Source organism: Girardinichthys multiradiatus, chromosome 21 (genome assembly GCF_021462225.1).
Source record: "Girardinichthys multiradiatus isolate DD_20200921_A chromosome 21, DD_fGirMul_XY1, whole genome shotgun sequence".
In the NCBI taxonomy this organism is placed as follows: Eukaryota; Metazoa; Chordata; class Actinopteri; order Cyprinodontiformes; family Goodeidae; genus Girardinichthys; species Girardinichthys multiradiatus.
This window is the reverse complement of record NC_061813.1, coordinates 28,782,056-28,808,865: the sequence shown is the minus strand read 5'-3', so window position 1 is coordinate 28,808,865 and position 26,810 is coordinate 28,782,056. Positions and strand designations below refer to the sequence as shown.

The window sequence follows — 26,810 nt, the reverse complement described above, 5'->3', positions numbered from 1 at the left end:
GTTTTCCATGGTGTTGTTTTATTTATCCTTGTTTATATTAAATCGTATTCCATACTTTTTAAAAATGCAAAGGAACCCAGAATAGCTGTGCTTTTGCACAAGACAAATTACTGTCACATGAAAACTTTAAAGTTAGCAATAAAGAAAGAACATCTGTTTCAGGCATTAATGTTTTCTATTTATAAAGCTCTGTTGTGATAGTTGTTACTCTCATCTTCGACACTTTGTTCTTTGTTTTTCGAGGTCTATGATCCAATAGGAGAGCATTTCCACCCACCTGAGCTACTCGTTCTCTCAATCCACCAACCTGGGTGACTAATGCCTGGTACTGTACAAACACACAGAGAGTCCGACCCACACAGTGCAAAACACTCTTCAGCTGTCAAAGTGGGCCTGCAGAAGGAGGAGGAAGTAGAGGACATCATGATGAATACATCAGCTGCAATAAAATAAATGAAAGATAATTTTACAACAGAACTGAATCTGTGATACTCACATGGTGAGTGGGATCAAAAAGGTTTTGTTTCTTTGTTAATCAGCCTGGTGTGATTAACATTGTAAAAGGGATTAGTTTCCTTGCTTAGTTACATGTTAATTCTCCTTTCTGGACTCTTTATCAGTGCTGTGGGACTATGTGCCTATCATGTCAGAAAAAGCTGATGCCGTTTACTGCAGCTGCCCGAATAGTGTCCAAACAATAGAAGGAAGTTCACCACGTTTTCTCCTGTTCTTGCAAATTTGCTTTTAGTTTAGAAAATGCCAGCACTCATTGGCATTTCCTGGAAGGCATAGACCATACGCGTTTGTGTTAATCTGCTCTTTAGCAGTGAAAAAAGCTATGTTTTTGGCATGTGTTCATCTTTTCAAGGCAACTTCTGCCAGGATGGAGGAAGGAAGAGCTTTCATCTGGACGCACTTTGTTGTGCAACGCTGTTTAACCTCGCTTTCTCAGCAGAGATCTGACAGAAGAGTTCAGCTGCAGGGGCATCAGGGCACCAGAACACACAAACCAATGAGAAAAGAGAAACAGGACAGGAAACATAAAAAGACTTTGTTTTGAATTTAAACCAAATCGTCGACCATACTCCTTTGCATTGTTATTATTTTCAGATAAAACCACACTGGGTCAATCTATAATTTTTAGTAGCAAAAACTTTTTATACCATCTGTGATATTCATGTGCAGTATAGCTTATTTTTCTTTGTCAAAGAAGTGTATAAAACAACCTTTTAAGAGCATAAAATTCACAAGTTGAAAACAAGACACTTTAAACAAAACAGAAACAATAAAACTTGACAGCGTAGAAACATGGCTGATTGGTATGCTGTGGTTTTCAGCTTAGTTACAACTTGGAGTTAGTAGCTGTTTGTTAAGATTATAGAATTCGGGGGGGAAATAATCTACAGCTTCAGGAAATGTTTGCGCAGGAGTTTCATGTAGCACATTAATGGTTTACCAGGAATTCAGTAATTCAGCTATTATGCTTTGTCTCAACATGTCATTAAAAATTTTTTAAAATGGACAGACAGCCAGAGTGTCTATAAAAATACAAATTTCCTCATGTCACAACATCTGTTTGTGTGTAGTTAATGACCACAATATTGAAACATCCCTGTATTATCGCAATTCAGAAATAATTTAGGATTTCGTTGCTATCACCAGACAAGTATTTATTGCCAAAACCTTACAATTTCCTCTAGAGCTTTGATGTTATATAACCACAACAAGCTGGCTGAGAGGAACTGCAGCAAGGAAACCACTCTGGTGCCGTCGGTGCATTTAGTGGCCATTAAATGCAAATGCATCAAGAGCCACCAGAGGGCGATGATGAATAGCAAAACGTCAGAACTATCTGTTAGGTTGTCAGTGAATCCAGCAGCTCACTGCACTGCACTATACAAGTGCTGGTCATAAAATTAGAACATCGTGAAAATCGATTTATTTCAGTAATTCCATTCAAAAAGCGAAACTTGTATGTATTCATTTATTACACATACACTGGTCTAGTTCAGCAGGCTACATAATCATGGGGAAGACTGCTGACTTGACAGTTGTCCAAAAGACAACCATTGACACCTTGCACAAGGAGGGTAAGACACAAAAGATCATTGCTAAAGAGGCTGACTGTTCACAGAGCTCTGTGTCCAAGGACATTAATAGAGAGGCGAAGGGAAGGAAAAGATGTGGCAGAAAGAAGTGTACAAGCAATAGGGATAACCGCACCCTGTAGGATTGTGAAACAAAACCTATTACAAATGTGAGGGAGCTTCACAAAGAGTGGACTGCAGCTGGAGTCAGTGCTTCGAGAACCACCACACAAAGACATCTGCAAGAGATGGGTTTCAGCTGTTGTATTCCTTGTGTCAAGCCACTTTTGAACAAGAGATGGCGTCAGAAGTGTCTTTCCTGCGCTAAAGACAAAAAGGACTGGGCTGCTGCTGAGTGGTCCAAAGTTATGTTCTCTGATGATGGTAAAATTTGCATTAATAATCCACATTGCTCGAGGTCCAGTGTAAAGTTTCCACAGTCAGTAATGATTTGGGGTGCCATGTCATCTGCTGGTGTTGGACCACTGTGTTTTCTGAGGTCCAAGGTCAACGCAGCCGTCTACCCGGTAGTTTTAGAACACTTCATGCTTCCTGCTGGTGACCAACTTTATGGAGATACAGATTTTCTTTTCCAACAGGACTTGGCACCTGCACACAGTGCCAAAGCTACCAGTACCTGGTTTAAGGACCATGGTGTCCCTGTTCTTAATTGGCCAACAAACTCGCCTGACCTTAACCCCATTGAAAGTCTATAGGCTATTGTGAAGAGGAAGATTCAATATGGCAGACCCAACAATTCAGAAGAGCTGAAGGCCACTATCAGAGCAACCTGGGCTCTCATAACACCCGAGCAGTGCCACAGACTGATCAAATCCATGCCACGCCGCATCGCTGCAGTAATCCAGGCAAAAGAAGCCCAGACTAAGTATTGAGTGCTGTACATGCTCATACTTTTCATGTTTATACTTTTCAGTTGGCCAAAATTTCTAAAAATCATTTTTTTGTATTGGTCTATGTAATATTCTAGTTTTCTGAGATACTGAATTTGGGGTTTTCATTAGTTGTCAGTTATAATAATAAATAAACAGAAATAAACATTTGAAATATATTAGTCTGTATGTAATGAATGAATATAATACAACAAGTTTAACTTTTTGAAAGGAATTACTAAAATAAATGTTTTCATGATATTCTAATTTTATGACCAGCTCCTGTTTCTAATGTGGGCAAAACAGCAAATTATAACAGAGCTGCTGTTTTTGCACTGTAGGTTGCGCAGGAGCAACATACAACAAGATGTATAAGAAAATCTGCTTAGTGTATGATTGACATTTACTTTTACTTTTTAAAATGATGAGAAAACTATTTGAGGAAACTATCATGTTCACTGTTCACAATAACATAATAAAGTTTACATTTTACAGCAAATACGTATGTAATAAGGAAGTTTGGCCTCTCAACTCTTTGCAAATTTCAAATTCACTACATGTATATTTAAAGAAGGGGGTCAGGATGTGCAGGTTTTTATGTGTCTCATTTTGTCACACCAAAGCATAGCTACTCAGAAGTAACAGTAAAATCAGTCTTAAAAAGCTCCAAACAGCCACAAAGATTGGCATTGTGGGGTTGCCAACTACCCATAACAGCCATTAGATTTCTGACCTCATACCAACTGGTTGTTTAGGAGGAATCCCAAGAAAAAAAAACACAAAACTTTCTGTCCTACCATCACAAACGTAAACATGGAATTTGCTAAACTCAACTGAGACTTTTAAAGAAACCACATGTTTTGGTCACATGATACTTAATTTAGCTTTTTTGGAAAAGGACTTCGGATGGGTATGAAGTAAAACAACTGATGAATACATGAAAAGGCTTTCCACATCACACGAGCTGTTGAATAAGGGTGAGGACATGTGATGCTGTGGGCCTCTTTTTCTTCTGAACAGTCATGTATGATGTATCATCTGATAAAACTTGGACACCAATCCTTTCAGGACTGAAGTTGCCAACATGCTCAAAGTGATTGTCTCATTAAGCTTCCTGAAGCATTGAAGCTTGTATTGGAAAAAAAAGGCTAATTACTCGGTTTTCAACACAGTCCTCTATGGTGGAATCTGGTGGCCAAAAGTATGAACATCATCTTCAATGTTTTGATTGCGCCCTCTGCGATTCAACTGACAGCTTCTGTTTAATTATCATGTGACTGTTCTGTCTGATATAAGCCTACCATTGTGGTGCTTTGTACATATATTTGTTTGGATGGGGGGAAAAAAAAGTATTTTATAAATAATTCCAATAAAATGTCATATAAGTGTCTCGTTTGAACAGCTCTCATGGTGTGGTCTGAAACAGGAAAATCTTACTCATGTTTATACAATGAGGGAAAAGGTGCTTATTAACTGGGTGTTGAAAATACCTATAAACTGGTATACTAAACATTCTTTGATATATTCATTTTTACGCTTGTTCCATGTCTGTTAATATATTGTTCACTGGTTCGCTTTCTCTCGCACGAAATCACCAACAAAGCTCGCCACTAGTCCCACCAATGAGTCACTTTCAACTACCAACGCACTGACGTCCCAAATGGAGCTTCGGGTATCATTTATTAAGTGATTCTTGCCAAATCAAACTCCAACACAATCCTTACAAGCACTGTGGATTTTTTGACACATGCGCCTGAGCTTCATCTTCGAGAAGATCATCACTCCTGCCTCCTTTCTGCATTTGGGTCTTTATCTTCCCCGTTTCATGACAGGTTGCGGCAGCATTATGCTGTCAGGATGGATGGGGCTAAATACAGGGCAATCCTGTAGGAAAACCAGCTAAGAGGCTGAAAACGTTTTGAGACTGGGATGGAGGTTCACCTTCAAGCAGAACAATGACACAGCAAGAGCCACAGCGGAAGAGACGGATCAAAGCTCAGTCATGTGGTAGAAGGACCCAGTTAAAGTCCACATCTAAATCCAGCAATTTGTAGAATGATCTAAATTGATGTTCAGAAGTACTTTCTAACCATTCCGACTCGCTTTGGTCATAAATACTGGAAACATGTCTTAATCTAAATGTACAAAGCTGGTAGACACACTCGAAAGACGCGTAGTTGCAGCGGAAGGTGATTCTACATCCATTGACTCGAGGGCCTGAACAGCTGCATGCAACACTTTTTAAATTTTACAACAAAAAAATCAATTTATCAATTTTCTACCACCTCCACATATTTTCAATACTTTGTATTGTTCTCTCATAATTTCCCCAAAAAACATAAATTGAAGCCTCTGCTCGTACTGTTTGCTAGGCCAGGTGTTCTACACTTTTTATGCAAAACAATCAAGCATTTCGTTCCCTGTAAACATGTTGCTGTCCGCCTTCAGATGACTGTGTATCATCTGTAGAATGAGGTTTAAACTTGCGCATTAAGTTTTTTTTTGTTGTTGTTTTTGTTGTTGCTGGGATTCTGTGATTTCTGTCCATCCTTTGAAACTGTGAGGAGGCTGAGGTGTTGGCGGTGGATGAGGGCACAAGGAGCAGCAGCAGCAGCGAGAGCAGAAGCGCTCTCTCTCAGTCCGTGTGGGAAGAAGGAGAGAGCTGATCAGGAGGCTCTGTGATGCTGAAGGCTAAAATAAAAAAGGAGTCACATCACCAGCATCGGAATCTGAGAGGCAGCACGAATCTCTTCTGCAAAGGCTCCTCCTCTAACCCTGCCGACTGAAACTTGAAGGTTGGCGCTGAGGGCTGAGCAACAAACAGCTCCTATCATCTGCTCAACCTACATGTTTTAAACATGCGCTTTTGCCTTCATTTTGGTCCCAACTGGGGTATTACTTCAAGAAAACGGGGGTTGTTGTGCGTGTTTTATCAAGTGTTGTAATGGTCGTCAACAATAGCCCAAAAACTAAAGCAGAAGAACCTCTGGACGTTCACATGGAGATTCTGGAACACCCGATACTTCAAGTAAGTTGTTTCATCTTAACGTTAATTTAACCTTGGTAATATATATCCAATTAACAACTCACCTGTCCACTTCCGTTTTACTCACTGGTGACCAATACTTTCTTAAGTGAAAATACTGGTGATTCAGTCATGATTAATAAGTTATTTCAATGACATATTTGACTGTATAGTATTTACTAATAATTTAGATTTGATCATAAATATATATATAAATATTGCTTTTCTATGTTTGTTATTTATGGTTTAGGCTTTAGGAACTTTATTAATTTGTATAAATTGTATAAAGTGTTTCCTCGCTTTTCCCTCCACAATTCTTTGATTTAGGCTATTTATTTAAGTTTGGTTTGATCATTTCTAGTGTTTTTTTCACGTCTGTAAGGCATACTTGCTACATTTGTCTGTATGAAAATTGTTGTAACAATAGTCTGATTAATTGATTGGTGGATTTTTATGGTTATACAGCTATTATTTAAATTTCTGGTGTACTTTAGCTACAGATTGGGTTACCACCTCTCTTAATTGATATCCTCATCAGAAATTAACTGTCCAAAAGAGGATTCAGCAGATTCAAAAAGTTAATTTTGCAATGATTATTTTTTTTAGCCTAATCTGCACTGTAATGTTTATCATATCTCTAACTGTAATGTAAATGTTCCTGTAGTTCTACTCTTGCCACTGGTTAGCTGATTATGCATTATATTTGTTTGTATTTGTTATTAAAGTGTTGTTACTTTAAGGTTATGCTTGTTCTCATATATTTGAAACTGGGCTATTTAGGAGCAGTTAAAACAGCTCTCTGTGTTCTCATTTTATATGCATATTTAACATGTACCTTTGGAGGAAGATAGACTGACAGGGAGGCTGGAAATAATTGTCTGGTATTCAGTTGCTAATGACAACATATGAAAATGTTTTCTTTAGGCTATCTTTTCAACTTGTGCATTTAACAGCAGACAAACTGGACCGCCCCCATAATTGCCATCGTTCTGCGATACTGAAACAATGTTACAGCTGAAAGAAAGGAAACAATTGTATGACTGAATTAACAGCGAGTTGATGATTGTTTAAAGTAGCTTGTGTAAAACCCTAATAACATATGTACATAAACCCTCAAACAGTTACACCTGGAGACGCTTCCTTTTACTTACTCTACTGTTTTTGGTTTGACACTTTTCACTTTTTTGGTGAAATGTGTTTTTTTTTTTCAATGAAGTATTAAATATTTTTGTCTTTTTTTTGTTGTCTCTTTAGGCTCAAAGCAAAGGAGCCCGAAGAAAAGGTCGGTTTAAAGGATCAGATGGCAGCACTTCCTCTGACACTACAACAAACAGCCTTGTTCGCCAGGTGACTAAAGCAGGCACTAAAGCTGCGATTTTATTTTAAACCCTTTTGGACATTTTCAGTTTAGGGACCTTTGATACGTTTTCTTCTGGCACCTGGGGACAAGTCTCCATTGTTTTTGGAACATATAAAAACATCATTTCTATCACCATCGATTAGGTTCCAACATGTTTTTGGGAACTGCAAAAACTGCAGAATGTAAGGCAGACGATGGGTGGATTGATAAATAAATTTATGGGTAAAAGATTGATAGACAGACAGACGCAGGGATGGTTGGATAGAGGAATATATATTAATGCTAGACTGTGATGGATGGATGGAGTATAGATGGAGAGATGGTTGGATACAGTGGAACACTGATGATGGATAGATGAGTGAATTGATAAAGTGATGGATGATAGATAGGGATGCTGGATAGAGGAATATATACTGAGGATGGATGGTTGGATGGATGGATGGAAGGAATAAATGGAGGACATGATAGATGTTAGCTTGTTATTTGTTAATAAATAAATGAATAGATGGGTTGGTGGATCAACTGATAGAAGTTTATATAGGTCATCTGTAATTACAAATATTTTTCCATAATCTACTTATTTTCTACTTATCCAGACCTGAAACCAGATTCCTTACTTTTCCAGACTGCATAGTAACCCTTCACTTAAAAGTTAAATGAGGTGCATTTTGATGTCCTGCTTGCATTTTCTTTTCCTTTGAAGTCTAACACATGTGTTTGTGCGTGTCTGAGTTTTTGTAAACAAATTGACAGTAAAAGCAAACTGGCTTAAGAGCTCAACCTCAGTCATCACTATCCATCATGGAGAAGATGTGCACAGTAGCAAAAGGCTTCTGTAAACACCTCTGGGTACACTGTGTTGAGTGGAAGTCTCTCATCTGAGCTGCATCCTGCTTTGGTTGAAGCTTCAGCTCAGCACTTTGTTATAAAGCAGACCTTGCAAGGAACATATTTAATGAGCCTGCTCTTTGTTGAGCTGACCTGCAAGGGGACAGGACAGGTCGGGATGAGGATGCAGACTCCTGAATATTTCTGCCTTTTTTGGAGCAGGCATGGATCGTCTTGTCTTTGGCATGGCGGCAGCAGAGAGACGGGAAGCCGGAGGAGATCAGAACAAAATGGCACCTCCTAGACAGCCATCTGCTTCGTCTCAGGGCTTCAGAGAAGCTGCTTAGTAAGACATTTCCAGATTGTACCACCACCACCCATGGGAGCTCATTCCCATTCCCACAGTCCTTCCCCCAAATGAGAATTTTCCCTGCAGTCAGAGTCCTCTCTTAAACTGGCAGAAATTGCTCATCAGTTTGCTTTGTTATACCATCATCTAAAGGAAAACGTGGCTGTTTATTACCAGAGGGATGTGAAGATGAGGTCAGTGAGGACCTTGTATGCTGAACAAAAATACTCTCCTTTACATATTTGCTGCAGGACTGTCCCAGAAATAGCAGACTTTCCTGTAACCTCTCTTCTGTTTGGATAATAATGTAAACATTGTTATTCAGCTGTGGTAGCAGGTCTGACCCTTTTCTTCTTTTATTTGTTGTGTATTATAGTTCCTCTTTCTGTACAGAAAAGAAAACATTAGGCAAAACTTACAACATCTTGGAAAAAGAAAACGCATTAAAGGTTTTCCAATCAGTCCTCTTGTCTTTATTGAAGGAAGATACAATAGCTCGCCTGCAACAAAGAGTTTGAAATAATGAATGTTTTTACTTCCTGTCTGACCTTTTATTTCTGCGCTTCATAGATGTTTCAGACCTGTAGGAGTCTTTAGAGCATCTTGCTGTTTGATCGATCCCATCTGGCCCCGAGCATCAACTCAAACTTCCAGTAACTTCTCAGGAACTGCTCTACAAAGACAGAATTACTCATTCTCAGAGACCGGGAGCTGGTTGCGAGAGAAAGGATGAGAGATGCTCCCTGTGGTCATGGCCCGATGCCCTTAGGGAAGTGTGGAGGAGGCTGGGAAGGATGCAGGGCCATGCCAGACATGACTGTTCAGCCGTGGGAGTAGTGAGGTCAGTGTTTAACTGGAGCTCAGCGCTCCATTGAGATGAGAGGAGGGCAATGCTGACTCAGATTTGGTAGAAAATGTAAACATCCACAGGTAAATGGTTTTAATATTTTCATGGAGGTGGACGAGTTTTGTTGTGACACAGTGTGGTTCGCACCGTCCACCCATTTTTAGATGCCCTACGGGGTTTTAGTTTCTTTAGTTTCTTGCAGTGCAGTTCAGTATTTAAATTGTGTCAGTCACTTTACAAAGTGCAAGGTAACAAATTGTAGTCTCTGTGCTCCTTGTTATAATTCTGACCATTACACCAATATATACCATGAATTCATAAAGAAGTCACATATTCAAAGTTTCATGAAGCTAGGAGGCCTTGTGTTCAAATCTTGCCCTGGGACCTTTTTTGGCATGGAGTTTGCATGTCCTTTCTGGGTACTCTGGTTTCATCCCACAGTCCAAAAACCTGTGTATTAGGTTACCTGGTTTCTGTACGTTGACCCCAGGAGTGAGTGTGTTTGTGAATGGTTGTGTGTCTTTAGTTTGCCCAGGGAGGCAGTGGCAGCCTACTGCTCAGACATTGATTGCTGGTGATGGGTAGCAGGCTCCCCACTACAAGTAATAAGTTGGTATAAACAATGGTTGGATCAACTGTCTGAATTCAAGGGCTTATCACAGCAATAGCCACCAACATTACTTTAGATACATAAAATGGGTGTTGGACAAGTTTTTTTCTTTTACCAAAATATGTCCAACTCCAATAAAAAGAAGCATAGTAGCATGACATCACCTAACCTTTGCTTCACTCCTGGTTTCCCCTCTGGTCGGTAAAATGCCACCACTGCTCCATTAAAGCTGAGTGAATAACCTCTAGAAAATGTGAATGCAAACAGTCAAAAGGCTGAAAAAGTGATAATTTTAGTTTAGTTTACATTTGCACCTTAGTAAATTACATTGTCATGAAAAAGTTAATTTAGTTCATTAATTCAGTTTAAAAAGTGAAACTTCTATACTACATACATTAATACCATACCCAGATACAGCATATATGTTATATATAGTGTTTATTTCTTGAAGCTGCTCAAGCAGCTTGAACTCGGCACTTCTCCACTCTTCCTCCAGGGTCTTGGAGCTTGATTTTCAAATTAAATGCAAAATGTACTTTCATCTCAAAAGAACACTTCGGACTACTGAGCAATGTTCGAGTGCTTTTCTGGCATAATTTTTGGTTCACACAAGAAATGCCACAGCTGTAGCCCAGTTCCTGGATAGGTCTGTTTGTTTTCATAAATCTGTTTACTTTCAGGTGTAACATTAGTGCCAGTTATGTAATAGTTGGCGCCGGAAGCTCATATTTTTAGCTGTATAAACTGTATGTAGCTTCACCTAATTGTGGGTTATAATAATACTTGAATTTCTATTTGTGATCAAAATGCATCATAGTGGAGACTAAATTGTACTCGTCAGAAACACTGTCCGTCCGATTTCAGGAAGCGTTGAGTCTGATGCTAAAAATCTCAGTCCTCAGTCCTAACCATCCCCATCCCTAACAAGAGAGGTTATTTTCATTATTCATCTGTAAACTAGTCTTTTTTTCATTCCTGCTTTTGAGTAATGCTTCCTGAATATGATCTATACATCCTTTATATAGTGCTTCTGCTAAGGCAGAGTTGATAAAGCAGAGAGCCAGAAACAAAATTAAAATGGATGCTTTTCTTTAATGAAAGCTAATAGAATGTTGCCATTTAAAGCAAATAAAAAAAAATTACTCTGACCTTTTACAGCAGGAAAATGTTATCCTGTCAGTCTGTTTCAGACTGTATTTAACTCTATTTAAGACATCTTAGGATGTCAGTCAGCGCCTCCTAATGCTGTACATGCAAAATGTAGTCTAACGTAACATGTCAGGTCATAAATATAAAAGGTTTTGCTCAAACCTTGTATTTCTCAAACTCTATGCTGTGATCTTTTTAGTTTGGATCATAAGTACAGGTAACTTCCTCACTTATTTTATTCGTTCACTAAAATAAAAATACCATTAAACAATTAAGGCACCTCTTTGCGGGCTTAAGATGGTAGAAATGAGGATATGCGGTAACACAGCTCAGTCAGTGATTTATGTAACTCAGAGCATTATGTCACAATTAACCTCCTGCTGCTTCCCACACTCATTATGTAGATGTAAATGATTGCTCCAAGTTGCCCACTTCCACTCTTTGTTGCCCGCCTCCTGTTTCCTTCACCTCCATCTTTATACAAACATCTCATGATTTAAACTACTGCAGTAATGCAGTGTAGTGTTGCTACCTGAACCTCTCTGTAAGCTCAAACTGGAAAAATAGATTTAGCCTTAAACGTTGTCCAAATGTGTGGTGAGAACAAAAACACCCTTTTCAATTCTTCTTTTTAATCCTTCACACAGTTTTCTAGACTTTACTCAATCCTAATGATGATTTATTTTCTGTGATTAGTACCTAATATCGGCCAATAAAATCTTTATGTGAATTTTAGATAAAAGTTAGACGTCTTAAAAGAACTGTTGCTGCTTTTAAAATCTATCACAGTGGCAAAAGACTGACATCTAGTGGTAAAATATATAATTGCGACTCTATAATCTGAAGTCGTTATACAAAACGAAATGTGAATAAAATCTACACTCCACGACCGGTTCCTTGCATTTAAAGTAACCCCTCTGTGCATAAAATGTCATACCAATGAAGTTTTTTTGGTACTTCTTCAAAAAATTTCAGTATTGTGAAAAGTTCAATATTTTTTATCACTCATTGAAGAAAGTGAAACTCATATTATATAGATTCATTACACATAGAGTGAAATATTTCAAGCTTAAAATTTGGTAATTTTGATCATTATAGTTTACAGATAATGAAAACCCAACATTCAGTCTCTAAGAAAATTACATTGCACAACACAAATTAAAAAACATTTTTAATGTATAATAATGTTATATATTGCTCATATTATGGCCTACATAATCGTAGGAAAGACTGCTGACTTGACAGAGGACAGAGGTCATTGACATCCTCCACAAGGAAGGTAAGCCACAAATGGTCTTTGCTAGGGAAGCTGGTTGTTCACAAAGTGCTGCAAGCATATCCATAGAAAGTTGAAGGAAGGAAAAAGTGTAGTTTGAAAAGGTGCACCAGCAACACAGGTAACCGCAGCCATAAGAGGACCGTCAAGGAAAATAATTTGGAGGAGCATCACAAGGAGTGAACTAAAGCTGGAGTCAATGCATCAAGAGCCGCTACACACAGATGAATCCTACACATGGGCTACAAATGTTGCATTCCTTGTGTCAAGCCACACCTGAACCTGATATGATGTCAGAAAAGTCTTACCTAAGCTAAGGAGAACAAGAACCGGACTGTTGCTCTGGTTCAAAGTCCTCCTTTCTGATGAAACTAAAGTATTTCATTTAGAAAATAAGGTCTCAGAGTCTGCAGGACGTCTAGAAAAAGAGTGGAGAGGTGCAGAATCCACGGTGCCTGAAGTCCAGTGTGAAGTTTCCACTGTCAGTGGTGATCATGGTGTCATGTAATCTGCTGATGTTGGTCCACAAAGTTTTCTAAAGTCTGCAGTCAACTCAGCCATCAACCAGGAAATTTTAAAGCATTTCTGACTTTTCAGGGTTTCTGAATCAATTTGGGAGTGAAATGAAATTGTTTACTAATCTAACAGCTGGTTGCTAGTTAACCCCAGCTTTCCTTTCTCTGGTCCAAATGTAAGGGAAGGATAATTACGGAAGTATTGGTGAAATATATGGGAAGCTCTTAAGCTTCTGTGACCTAAAGTAAACATGTTTAAACCAAATGTCTCATAGGAAAGGGAAGCTAAACATAGTTTGATCTAATAATATGATGAAGTTAATGCTAAGAAAATGTTGTTTGTTTTGATAAAACCTTTAAAAAACTGGGATAGCAGTTGTTTTTCTTCTGTTGTTTGCATCCAGAGAAATCCCCCAGGGGGACATGCTGACCATCGTTCTTGTTTGTCTGATATGTGTCAGCCAGAGGAGAGAGGGTGTTTGAAGGCAATCAGCTCTTTCTTTTACTTAATTGATTACATTTTGTAGCACAAAAAACACAAGAACATAATGTTAAAACATTGTCATGTTGTAAGATTTGGCCATTGAGCACATTGTCTTGAGTGTGTCTTGAGAAGACCGGGACTTGGTCTGCGGAAGAAGACATTGAGGTTAGTGCAGATCTGAGTAATGGCATGTGAATAATCATTATTTTGCTTCTTTCTCACTTGAGTTGTGGTGCTTACCGATGTTGTGATTGACTCTAGATTCATGGGTAGCTGAGACAGGTAGTGAACAGGTAAGTTGAGATAAGTATCCGATCCGTGTTCCCCGTGACTTGGTTGCTGATCTTTTGTGGTGGTTTTTTGGCAATGGTGGACTTCCCATATAGGTATTGCTGTTGTATCCTAAGGAAGTAATTTGAAGATCCAAGGAGGCTCAGCAGGTTGAATGTTCTTGAACTTAAAGAGACACAGAATAAGTAACAGGAAAACACTTGGAGCGAAGCAACTGTGAGAGTTAGATAACTGCAACGAAGTTGGACGATCTGGTAACACTGAGAAGTCATGCTGGTCCTCTAGGCCGTGGCTTGATGAAGCAATTGGATACAGTTGATTGTGCAGCACAGCAGGAACCGTCCCACCTTCAGTTCATCAGGAACTAGCAGTGCAGCAAACAGAGGTGGGGAGTTGAGTAGAACACAGCATACAGAAACAGAATTACTCAAGGATCATGATAGAAATTAACAGATTTTACTGCATGGAACAAAAGGGAATTGAAATGAAATTGTTTGGAACATGTTGGATTCATCAAAATTATTATTTAGCGTTTTTTGTTTTTTAAACAGTCCTTTTCTAAGACACTCAAAAAACAAGAAATTGTTTGGCATAGTATAGACCATATAGACTACTGTTTGACCAATGAAACACCTTTAACACATTCCAGGGGATTTTCCAGGGGTTAGGACATACTAAAGTGAATTTAAACTGAGTAAAATAAGTCGACATAGTTTTCCCATTCGTCCTTAAAGATTTTTTCACTTCTAATGGAGTGGACTTCCTCTGTGTGACAGAAACCTGGGTTAATGTTGGTGAATCCAGGGTCGTTTCAGGGGTTTTGCCACTTGATTGAGTTTATTTTAACTCCCCGCAGACATCAGGTCGAGGAGGATGAATAGTGACTGTTTTTCAGAGTTTATATAAACAGCTTTCCCAGTCGTCCTCTTCATCCAGTTTTGAAGTGAACTTATTTGAGCTTGGCTGGGGAAACCCATTGTTCTCGTATTCGTCGTCTTCCGCTTTATCCGGAACCGGGTCGCAGGGGCAGCAGACTCAGCAGAGACACCCAGATGTCCCTCTCCCCAGACACCTCCTCCGGGGGAAGCCCAAGGCGTTCCCAGGCCAGCCGAGAGACATAGTCCCTCCAGCGTGTCCTGGGCCGTCCCCTGGGCCTCCTCCAGGTGGGACGTGCCTGGAACACCTCCCGAGGAAGGCGTCCAGGAGGCATCCGGTATAGATGCCCGAGTCACCTCAACTGGCTCCTCTCGATGTGGAGGAGCAGCGGCTCTACTCCGAGCCCCTCCCAGATGGCCGAGCTCCTCACCCATTCTCTAAGGGAGTGCCCGGCCACCCTACGGAGGAAGCTCATTTCAGCCGCTTGTATCCAGGATCTAGTTCTTTTGATCTGTCTGTCGATCTCCCGCTCCATTCTTCCCTCACTCGTGAACAAGACCCCGAGATACATTAACTCCTCCACTTGAGGCAGGAACTCCCCTCAAACCTGAAGAGGACAAGCCACCCTTTTCCGTTCGAGTACCATGGCCTCTGACTTGGAGGAGCTGATCTTCATCCCAGCCGCTTCACACTCGGCTGCGAACTGCCCCAGTGCATGCTGTAGGTCTTGGCTAGAGGGGGCCAGCAGGACCACGTCATCTGCAAAAAGAAGAGATGAAATCCACTGGTCCCCAAACCAGACCCCTTCCGGCCCTTGGCTGCACCTAGAAATCCTGTCCATAAAAGTTATGAACAGGACCGGTGACAAAGGGCTTAGTGCCGGCAATGCGGACCAAACTCCTGCTCCGCTTGTAGAGGGACCGGATGGCCCCTAATAAAGGGCCCCTGATTCCATACTCCTGGAGCACCCCCCACAGGGCATCACGAGGGACACAGTTGAATGCCTTCTCCAGGTCCACAAAACACATGTGGACCTGGAGAAAGTCCCATGAACCCTCAAGTACCCTGTAGAGGGTACAGAGCTCGTTCAGTGTTCAACGGCCGGGACGAAAGCCCCACTGCTCCTCCTGAAGCCGAGGTTTGACTATCAGCCAGACTCTCCTCTCCAATACCCTGGCTTAGGCCTTACCAGGGAGGCTGAGGAGTGTGATCCCCCTGTAGTTGGAACACACCCTCCGGTCTTCTTATGAAGGGGGACCACCACCCCAGTCTGCCAGTCCAGAGGCACTGTCCCCGACAGCCCCACAACATCCAGAGATTTGAGGTACTCAGGGCGGATGTCATCCACCCTCGAAGCCTTGCCACTGTGGAACTTTTTAACCACCTCGGTGACTTCAGCCTGGGTGATGAAAGAGTCCAACCCAGAGTCCCCAGCCTCTGTTTCCACCAGGGAATGCGTGATGGCAGGATTGAGGAGATCCTCGAAGTACTCCTTCCACCGCCCGATAATGTCCCCTGTCGAGGTCAGCAGCGTCCCACACCCACTGTAAACAGTTTTGGCGAAGCACTGCTTCCCCCTCCTGAGGCGCTGGACGGATTTCCATAATCGCTTCGAGGCCAACCGGTAGTCCTTCTCCTTGGCCGACCTTACGGCCGCAGCTACAGGCATCGACAATAGATGTGGAGAACATGGTCCACTCGGACTCTCTGTCTTCAACATCCCCCGGAATCTGGTCAAAGCTCTCCCAGAAGTGGGAATTGAATACATCCCTGGCCGAGGGCTCCGCCAGACGTTCCCAGCAGACCCTCACTATGCGCTTGGGCCTGCCAAGTCTGTCTGGCTTTCTCCTCCTCCAGTGCATCCAACTCACCACCAGGTGGTGATCAGTGGACAGCTCAGCCCCTCTCTTCACCCAAGTGTCCAAAACATGCGGCCGAAGGTCCAATGATACGACAACAAAGTCTGTCATTGACCTCCTGCCTAGGGTGTCCTGGTGCCAAGTGCACTGATGGACACCCTTATGTTTGAACATGGTGTTCATTATGGACTAGCACAGAAGTCCAATAACAAAGCGCCACTCGGATTCAGATGAGGAAGGCCATTCCTCCCGATCACGTCTCTCCAGGTGTCACTGTTGTTTCCCACGTGGGTGTTGAAGTCCTCCAGCAGAATAATGGAGTCCCTGGGAGGGGCCCTATCCAGCACCCCCAACAGGGACGCCAAGAAGGCCGGGTACTCCGCACTACCACTCGGCCCGTAGGCCGAAACGACAGTCAGAGACCTGTCCCCAATCCGAAGGCGCAGGTATGCGACTCTCTCATCCACTGGGGTAAACCCCAACACGAGACGGCTGAGCTGGGGGGCAACAAGCAAACCCACCCCAGCCCGCCGCCTCTCCCTGTGGGCCACTCCAGAGTAAAAGAGAGTCCAGCCCCTCTCGAGGAGATGGGTTCCAGAGCCCACGCTGTGCATGGAGGTGATGTCTAGTCGATATCGCTCGACCTCCCGCACAAGCTCAGGCTGCTTCCCCCACAGCTAGGTGACATTCCACGTCCCTAGAGCCAGCCTAAGCATCCGGGGATCGGGCCGCTGAGGTCTCCACTCTCGTCCGCCGCCCAATCCTCTTTGCACCGGTCCCTCACGGTTCCCCCTGCAGGTGGTGGGCCCACTGGGGGATGGCCTTGCATCTCTCCTTCGGGCTTGGCCCGGCCGGGTCCTGCGAGGAGCAACCCGGCCACCAGGCGCTCTCCGACGAGTCCCGACCCCAGGCCTGGCTCCAGGGTGGGACCCCGGCTCCAACGTACTGGGCGACGTCACGTGCCTCGGTCTACTAGTCCTCATGAAGGATTCTTAAACCGCTCTTTGTCTGACCCGTCACCTAGAGCCTGTTTGCCATGGGAGACCCTACCAGGAGCATTTAAGCCCCAGACAACATAGCCTCTAGGATCATTTGAGCACAAACCCCTCCACCACGTTAAGGTGGCGGTTCAAGGAGGGGTGTGCTGTAATCTATTGACCACCCAAAGTAAGAACTTCTTAAATGACTTTTCAGAATTATTAGCAGAAATCATCCAAAATATGATTGAGTCATTATTGTTGACCTGATAAACCAATGGTTAAGGACTTTTTAAGTATAATTGACTATTTTAATCTCACACAGTTGGTGTCTTGATGTATACAAGTGGCCACAAACTCGACCTTGTCTTATCATATAGCTCTGTTTCAAACTTAATTATTTTTGATGCCACATTTTCTGATAAGACTATGATATTTAACTTAATTTTGTCCAGCACCTCTTTTAAACCTTGTGCTTCTGCACTACAGTGCCATGTTATCAATCTATCCACTGCTGTGCAGTTTTTAGCTTTGTTTGATCAGAAATGTGTCATTCCTGAGTCTCTGTCCTCGGACACAGAGGGGCTTAGCTCTTCGTTTCATACTAGCTGCCAAACTGTATTAGATGAAGTAGCTCCATTAAAATCAGACAACACAACTAGTATGGTTCGGCGTGAGTGCCAAAAAACTTGAATAAGCTGCAGGTGTCTTTTCAAGTATTGCAGGACTGTTGGCATTGCCATCAGACGACTGTGGAACATGCAAAAAGAAAGCATTCATCAAATGTCATTGTGTCAAACTTTCACAAACCACACGTTTTATTTAAAACTATTGATTCTGTTTTAAATGCTCTTCAAATTGCTTATTATGAGCCTTACCCCAAGGCGTGTGAGACAGTTTTGAACTTCTTAGTGGAAAAGGTAAATAATGTCAGGGGCCTTATAATATTAGACACCCCCTGCTTTTAACCCTTTTGTCTGCTTTGGTCACTTGCTCTTAATGACATCCTCCTAGCTACAAATTCAACAAACTATTCAGTCCTAGTTCTCCTAGGACTACATTTCATTTTCAGTAAGCATAATGTATCATCTGCGTTGTTGTGCAGATGATACGTGCCCCTAAAACAGGAATTTGACTACTGTATGCAAGGTTTAAATGAATCTCTCAGGGAATTAAAAGCTTGGATGGTTTTTAACTTTTTAAATATTAATGAAAATTATACTAAGGTAATGATTTTTAGTTTGTATGTCACTAGTGAGTCTTCTTCTTGTCTAGATGTTGGCTTTCTGACAGATTGCAGAAAACCTATTGTCCCATAAATCAGTGCAGTGGTGAAATCCAGCTTTTTTCACCTTAGACAAGTGGCAAAAATAAAAAGCACATTGTTGAAAGATGACTTAAAACACAGTCATTTATGCCTGTGTTACAACTGGATTACTGTAATTTTTTTGTACATTGAAGTTACTAAGTTATCCTTATCTTGCCTTCAGTTGGTGCAAAACGCAGCTGCAGGCTTTTAACTGGAACACTTTCATTTGATCCTGTCTTCACTGGTTGCCTGTCCATTTTGAATTTGATTTTAAAACTCATATTTGTTTTTAGGTTTTTAAATGGTCTTGCCCCTCCCTACCTCTCTGAGCTACTGCACCTGAACTCTTCTTCTCGGTCACCCAGATCAGCTGACCAACTGGTGCCGGAGTTGCAAAGCACACAGTTGAAGCTCAGAGGATATTGGGCTTTCGTTGCTGCAGCTCACAATTTATGGAAAGTTTTGCTGCTGCAAATTTTAAAAAAGCATTTTCATTAGCTATTTTTAAATATACTTTTAAGACGCACCTCTTCTCTTTGGCTTTTTATCCTGTCTATGTTTTCTTGTTGCTACTTTTACTTGGATTTTAATTCTACTTTCAATCATTTAATTTGCTTTAAAATTAAAATGTTTTGTTCATTTATATTTATTTTAATATTTTTGTTCAGCACGTTGGTCAGTGTTTGCTGTTTTTAAAGTGCTTTATAAATAAAGTTGACTTGGCTTGGATTCTCAGTAAAATAGCTAATAAAAGGAATATAAAAGGTAATTTTTCAAGTTAAACTTGTTGATTCTCTTCTTGGAACTTGCTGTGTTACCTCAAAAGCTACATTAGTCTGGAGAGGATGTTTATTTAACTGTTGTCCTGTTGGGAGGGTTTTATAATCCTGTGATTCAGTCTTTTATTTATGCAATGGCCATCAAAGTAAGGGTGTATTCACACTTGCCACTTTTGGTCCGCTTTAAACGGACCAGAGTTCGTTTCCCCCCTTGCTCCGGACCTTTTGTGCAGGTGTGAATACAGTCGAGCGAACCCTGGTCCGGACCAAACAACCAGACCGAGACCCACTTTTTGAGGTGGTCTCGGTCCGCTTCCAAACGGACTCTAGTGCGGTTCGCTTATGGTCTGAATACAAGGGTGTATTCACACCAGGAAAGTCCTTTGGTCCGCTTGTTTGGTCCGGACCAAAAGCGAACTTTATGTTTTTCATTTGGTGCGGTTTGTTTTCACATTGTACTTTTTGCAAGTGAACTATTACTTGTAAACAAAGCCACGTCAGTGACGATCATGGCTCCCATTGGACAGAAATGACGGGGGCGGGACAGAGCACAGACCCGAAATGTAGGAAAACATCTGTAGACGTGCTGCGTGCAGCACCTCTTTTCTGCATAGTTGTGCCGTTATTACAGCTTCAATATTATTGTGAGGGTGAAGAGCAGCTCATTTAACACAGACTTTGACACGTTCCATTTATAATGTTGGAACCCCGTCGGAGAATGCGTGCTGAACGCCGACGTTCTCTACGTGCCCTGTCCCACAACAAGCCAGTAGCGTTGCTAAGCAACACACAGCTTTTCAGGTATGATTACCTTACAACATGGTGGCTTTTTATATCCAAAGAGACGTACGCTTTTTGTAGTTGGTTCGGATGGAGGCCGGTTTGTATTCAGACCACAAGTGAACCGCACCAGAGTCCGTTTGGAAGCGGACCGTGACCACCTAAAAAAGTGGGTCTCGATCCGGTTGTTTGGTCCGGACCAGGGTTCACTCAACTGTATTCTCACCTGCGCAAAAGGTCCGGACCAAGGGGGGAAGCGAACTCTGGTCCGTTTAAAGCAGACCAAAAGTGGCAAGTGTGAATACACCCCAAACCGCCCCCGATCCGAACCAACTACAAAAAGTGTATGTCTCTTTGGACATAAAAAGCCACTGTAGCCGGTAGCGAAGGTGTGTGTTGTAAGGTAATCATACCTGATAAGCTGTGTGTTGCTTAGCAACGCTACTGGCTTGTTGTGGGACAGGGCACGTAGAGAACGTCGGCGTTCAGCACGCATTCTCCGACGGGGTTCCAACATTATAAATGGAACGTGTCAAAGTCTGAGTTGAATGAGCTGCTCTTCACCCTCACAATAATATTGCAGCTGTAATAACGGCACAACTATGCAGAACAGAGGTGCTGCACGCAGCACGTCTACAGATGTTTTCCTACATTTCGGGGTCTGTGCTCTGTCCCGCCCCCGTCATTTCTGTCCAATGGGAGCCATGATCGTCACCCGCGTGGCTTTGTTTACAAGTAATAGTTCACTTGCAAAAAGTACAATGTGAAAACAAACCGCACCAAATGAAAAAAATAAAGTTCGATTTTGGTCTGGACCAAACAAGCGGACCAAATTGTTCAGCAGCAATGAATATTTTTTAACATTTTGCCACTTAATGTAATGTTATAGAAAACATTTCAAATAACCTATTAGAAAAAAGTCCTATTTGTTGTTTTTATAAACACATCTTAGCTGTTTTATTACTAGCATGATTAGATTGGGGTTTTCATTTATTTAATGGTTTATTTATTTATTTATTTATGTAATCAGCAAAACCCAAAGCAGGAATAAATTTAGCCTTTTTATTCTGAAAGGTGCAGTAAAGTTTTATTAAAATAAGAACCCTTTTCTGTTTCCTTTTCTGCCCTGCAGAATTATAATTGGCAACTGTTGGTGAGTGATGAATATGTCTTGACAGTGACAGGCTCTGACAGGTTCACTGATATGGTGCTACCCTATCACTGTAAGGTCTGCTTATAATGACGCCTTTTCATCACAGCGGACACATGTCAGCCTGGCAGCAGGAAGTGTCGTTGCTGATGAATGATGTTTCCAGGTTTATTTTAAACTGTGTTTTCCTCAGGCCTGAAGAACTATATAGGTAGTGATATTATGTCATGGATGAGCACAAACTGTCAGAACTATGATGTTGCAGAAGAGTTCCTCATTATAAAAGTGTGTCAGAAATACCCAGATCAAAATTTCTTTGGTAAAACTGCAACCTATATTGTTGGTGAGAAAAACTGAAATAATTGAGATGCAAATAAAATGATGGCATCACAACCTCATTTACTTATGCCTAATTTGTTTATGTACCACAAACAAAAAAAAGCAATCAGTGCTGACAGCTTAACATTTCCAGTAGCTGGGCTCAGAAGTTTGATATCTTGTCTTTTTTTCAAGTGCCAGTTTATATATTTTTGCCACCTGCTAAATAGATATTGCAACATTTTATATAAATGTATTTATTGTCATCTGGATTTCTGAAACTGATCTACAGTTTGAGAAAAACATCCAGGGTTGAGCAGACAGTCTCTAACTGTACATTTAGAGAAAAGCAGAGGGCCTGCACTGAAATGAGCTATTTACACCAAACAACAGATTGTGTGATTGCACAGAGAATAGAGATCATTTTGTCAATAACTATTCATAATCAACTGGAAAGTAATAACAGCCAACAGACCAACATAAAGTTTCAATTCATTTTGTTGTTTTTGCGTATACATATAGACTTGATCCCTTTATATATCTGCCATGTTTAAATTTTCTTTCAAAAGCAGTCATTAGTCATTTCTGACACCAAATTGAGCCAATTCGAGTTTCTTTTTAAGAACTATATTATATGTGAAACCAATATTCAAATATTCTTTGACAGCCTCTCTGCTCTGAGTGATAATTATTTATTTATCTTAGGAGAGGAAGTATCATACTATATGTGTGTAAGAGAGCATTAAGTGTAATACCAGAAATATCTAATAATATAAAACAAAGGGTAGAAGGGTTAGCATGACTAAAGCAGCAGGCTCTATGTGTATTCTCTCGAAAATCTAGATCTTTAAATTAACTGTTGGGTTTCCAAAAAGCAGTCTGCATTTTTAAATGCGGCACGTTCCATGACAGATAGAAGTTGAAAAAAAGTCTTGCTCTCTCTCGTCCTCTCCCAGCACAAGGAACTGCAGATGTATCTTGAAATCTCACAGTTTCATTTTAAGGAGCTTTCTACATCTTTGTGCTTCTTCTGAATTCAGTCAGTCAGTCAGTAATTTTCTACCGCTTATTCCATAGTGGGTCACGGGGGAGCTGGTGCCCATCTCCAGCAGTCTATGGGCGAGAGGCAGGGTACACCCTGGACGGGTCGCCAGTCCATCGCAGGGCAACACACGAACAACCACGCACACACTCATTCATACACCTAAGGGCAATTTAGAGAGACCAATTAACCTAACAGTCATGTTTTTGGACTGTGGGAGGAAGCCGGAGTACCCGGTGAGAACCTCTTCTGAATTCATGTTTAAATATCTCTCGATACTTAAAGTAGCTAACCTTGAGTCTTCCTCACTCAATGACAGCATCCAGACTGAAGAGTGCAGATTTTTTAAGTTCACAGCAGTGTGAATTGTGTGGTTTCAGTGCATCTCTACTTTTTATGCATTTAGTTATTTATCAAATATTTATTGGCTCCTGCTTTATGGGTTGTATAAAGAAAAATAAAGACAAACACGTAGTTGTTAAATGAAATAATTTCTTGGTAATAGTTAACAATGATTTGCCATTGAATATTCTACAACCTAGATCATCCCATCTAGAGTGGGGATTTGTCTTTCTGGGCTTCTGTTGATGGAGCCCTATTGAAATGTGAACCTTTTTTGTTTTCTCTTTTCAATTTAATATTTTTTTTCTTGGAACACTAATGAATTATTATCAAAATAGCAATACATTTTTGCTATTTGATTGTCCACAGTGGATTTTAGAAGTATTATTCACCAGGGTTAGGGTTAGGAAAACTTTTAAACAATTTTTAATCCAGGTATTGCATAAACATTGAAAAGATGAAAGCACTTCTAAAGCTCCGCAGTAACCTGAATAATGTTTCTGCTGGGAGGTGAATGTAATTTTAAGTTTGAAGAAAGACTGGATTGCTGTTTATGATTAAAGTTACTTTATGACTAGCCCCTGCCTTGAATTTATGAGATGGATTTATGTATATAAAAACCCAGCAAATCATGAAAGATTTATACATCTTCTTTAAAATATCACTAGATAAAAGTGATAACGCCAAAGGAAATTTGTGACTTCTGAAGGCAGCTGGTTATATTTATTCAGGAGTATCAGAGTAAAGGTTCGGGATAAATATGCACACCACAATGATCAGATTTGTTTTTGTAAATTTGTCTTTTTTCCTACTACTTTGGTGCTCAAGTATTCATTACTTTGTGTTGGTGTATCACATAAAATCCCAATAAAATACATTGAAATTAGTAGTTGTGATGTGCTAAATGAGAGCAGTGTCAATGGTTTGAATACTTTTGCAAAGTACAGTATGTCTTTAAGCACTGGAACAAGGAGATAATTAATTATTTGTGTCTGTGACTGCAGTAACTACCCATCAGAGTCGTGTTTCTTTCTCAACATAGTGTGGAACGAAGGACAAGAGTGTCTGTGATTAAAAAAAGAAAAGAAACAGTCTGAAGTGTGCAAATGACTTCCCTTGGTGCATATGCATAGCCAGGCTGCTGCTCTGCTCTCAGCTTGTTTGTAACATCAAGGTAGAGTCCAGCCTTTTAAGCAGCCACCTCTCATCTCAGCCTGACCCCATCATCCCGCTATATGCATGAAAGGTGATGCATTGCAAATGTGGACTGAGAGATGAGACAGACTTTTTCAGGGAAAAAAGTAACTTCACAAAGCCAGTGTGTGTGCATATGCTTTTAAAGCAAGAGCAGAGCTGTGAACCATAGGGGCGTGGTCCTTGGTTTCAAACCAAAGTACATTGGTCAATCAAGGAAACTTAGAACTCAACCTCCTCCCCATGCTGCTGAGAGGAAACTTGTGTGCGATGAGTGGGTCTAAATCTACTTGCAGCTAAAACAGCGTGCCAGCCTGCGACTGCCACTGCACAGCAGTGCTGCAAAGGATTTGGCAGCACAAAAGATGTGCTGGAGCACGGACAGATTCTGGAGTGGAGTAAACAGTTTAGATGTGCACCTCGCTGTCGGATGGCGGGAGCCCTGCTGCAACAGTCTGGAGATGATTCGGGGAGGGGAGGATCACAGTCTGACTTTCTGAATCATCAGAAAAGTGGGGTGGGTGGGAGGTTGGTGAATAGGACAGTCCTGTGCTCTCTTTTCTCACTCCTGCATCTAGAGTCAGTCTGTATCCTTGGCATGTCTGTGTGTTTTGGTGGTCCGCAATGGAGTGGATCAAGTCTGCTGGCATGGATCGAGGCTGAGTGTTGCAAACGCCGCTGCCTGATGGGGAGTCTGTGAGACATCCACCCATTCCTCACCTCCCTGGTCCCCTTCATGCCGTGCTGTGGGCTGGGCCATCGCCGGAGAGCAGAGCTTCAATATGTGAGTTTGTTGCACTGATCCTGATTTATCACAGGGGTTAGAGGAAAGATTAAGAAGCTGATGAAGACAAAAGTGGCCATCATGTCAACACTAATAATTAAGATTTTTTTAAACACATCACACCTTAAACAGTCTAAATATAGGTTTACTCTGTGAATAATTTATTAGAGATTACACTTCAAAGCATCGGCTTTCTTAACGTTAATCACTGCTCTGTGATTTAGATGGTATTCTAAAACAATCGAAAATGCTGCATCATTCAACTAAGATGATTCACTTGCTCTGTGCTGAAAGTTTTCAGCCTTTCTCTCTCTCATAGCCTACAGCCAGACATCATAAATGTTTTATTCTGTATTTATTCCAGGCTTTGCTCAGAGAACTGAGATTGTGACGTCTTTGAACACAGCAGGTTCATGCTGAATTATTGCAGACAAAAGCTCAGTTGACAGTTTGACTTTATTGGGTTCTGCTGGTTTACTGCAGTTGTCTTTTGTTTATTGGTGTCTAAAAAAGGAAAGTTTATCTGCCTGTCCAGCTCACTGAAGTGCAGAGAAATATTTTTGTCTCCTGATATTGATGAGTATGTGTAGTTTGTTATATTTATCATTTTTATACTTGTATTAGTCTTTCATATTTGGATTGTTTCTACAAGTGCTTTTATTTGAATTTCTTGTGGAAGTGGATATTTACTGCTTCTGTGCTCTGAATTAGCACGTTAGATGCTTTTCACCAAATTCTCTACTGCAGAGAAGGATTATTCACTAAATGAGTTTACCACTAGATGGCCACGTTACGCTTAATGACTTGTACTTACCTGGAAGCAAGCATATGCAGTGCCAAAGCATTAACCAAACAGTTCTACACGAGCATAATGTGCTAAATCATCAAGATGAGAGGATTACATTTTCATGATGCTGAATTTTCTTAACATAATGCATAACATGAGTCATGCCAGTTTTTGAGATGGTAGCTGTCCAAGTATGGGTACACTGTGTTCCCACTACATAAAACACACTTAAACTGGGATAACAAAGTGTACAACAAGTCTGTTTAAGGGACCAAGGGCATCTCCAGCTCCAAACCCGTCCAGTTCATCCTGGGGGGATCCCAAGACATTCCTAATCCAGAAGGGATATATAGCCCCCACCAGCCTTTTCTTGGTCTATCCTTAATGATTCATACTTTGTTTTTAAGGGTTGTATTTTGTTTAGCTTTATCCTACACATGTCTATGTGGTTTGAACTGTTGCAAAATAGAATCACTGCTATCGATGCTCTTCCTTGTTTTTTGATCACGAACATGTAATATGCGTTCATCGATGAAAATGAAGAATTATTACATTCTCTGCGTACAGTCTTTGATGCACGTAAGATGTTCTTCTAAAGGATAAAAGGTAGGGGTGGAGATTTATTTGTCCTCATTAACAACCACAATCATTTAAGGCATTAAAGTTAACAAATTTAATGCCATATACATTTGAAACCATATGTAAATATACAGTGCATAGAAGTCATATATTCTGTTTTTCTCAATATCTGACAATAAATCAGACTATTTTTTTTCAGTTAGGGGAGCTGGGATTACCAAAATTATTTATATTTGCTAAATACCAGAAAAAACAAGAGAAGGAAAGTTGTTAACTGTCTTGAAAGTCAGAAGTTTAGATAGTCATTTGTATTTGTTAGTATT

At 40.9% G+C, this 26,810-nt stretch overlaps 1 protein-coding gene across 2 annotated transcripts in view; it reads left to right on the top strand.

Annotated features, from left to right (window-relative positions):
- The first annotated feature begins 5,583 nt into the window (after nt 1–5,583).
- Nucleotides 5,584–26,810, top strand: part of cacnb2a (calcium channel, voltage-dependent, beta 2a) — a 100,624-nt gene continuing 79,397 nt past the window's right edge. The window contains exons 1-2 of one of the 2 annotated variants that reach the window (XM_047349393.1): nt 5,584–6,005; nt 7,257–7,349. In XM_047349393.1, coding sequence (XP_047205349.1) covers nt 5,922–6,005; nt 7,257–7,349 — 177 coding nt within the window. In that variant the 5' untranslated portion in view covers nt 5,584–5,921. The remainder of the gene's footprint in view (nt 6,006–7,256; nt 7,350–26,810) is intronic. The other variant, XM_047349396.1, reaches the window with a different exon arrangement.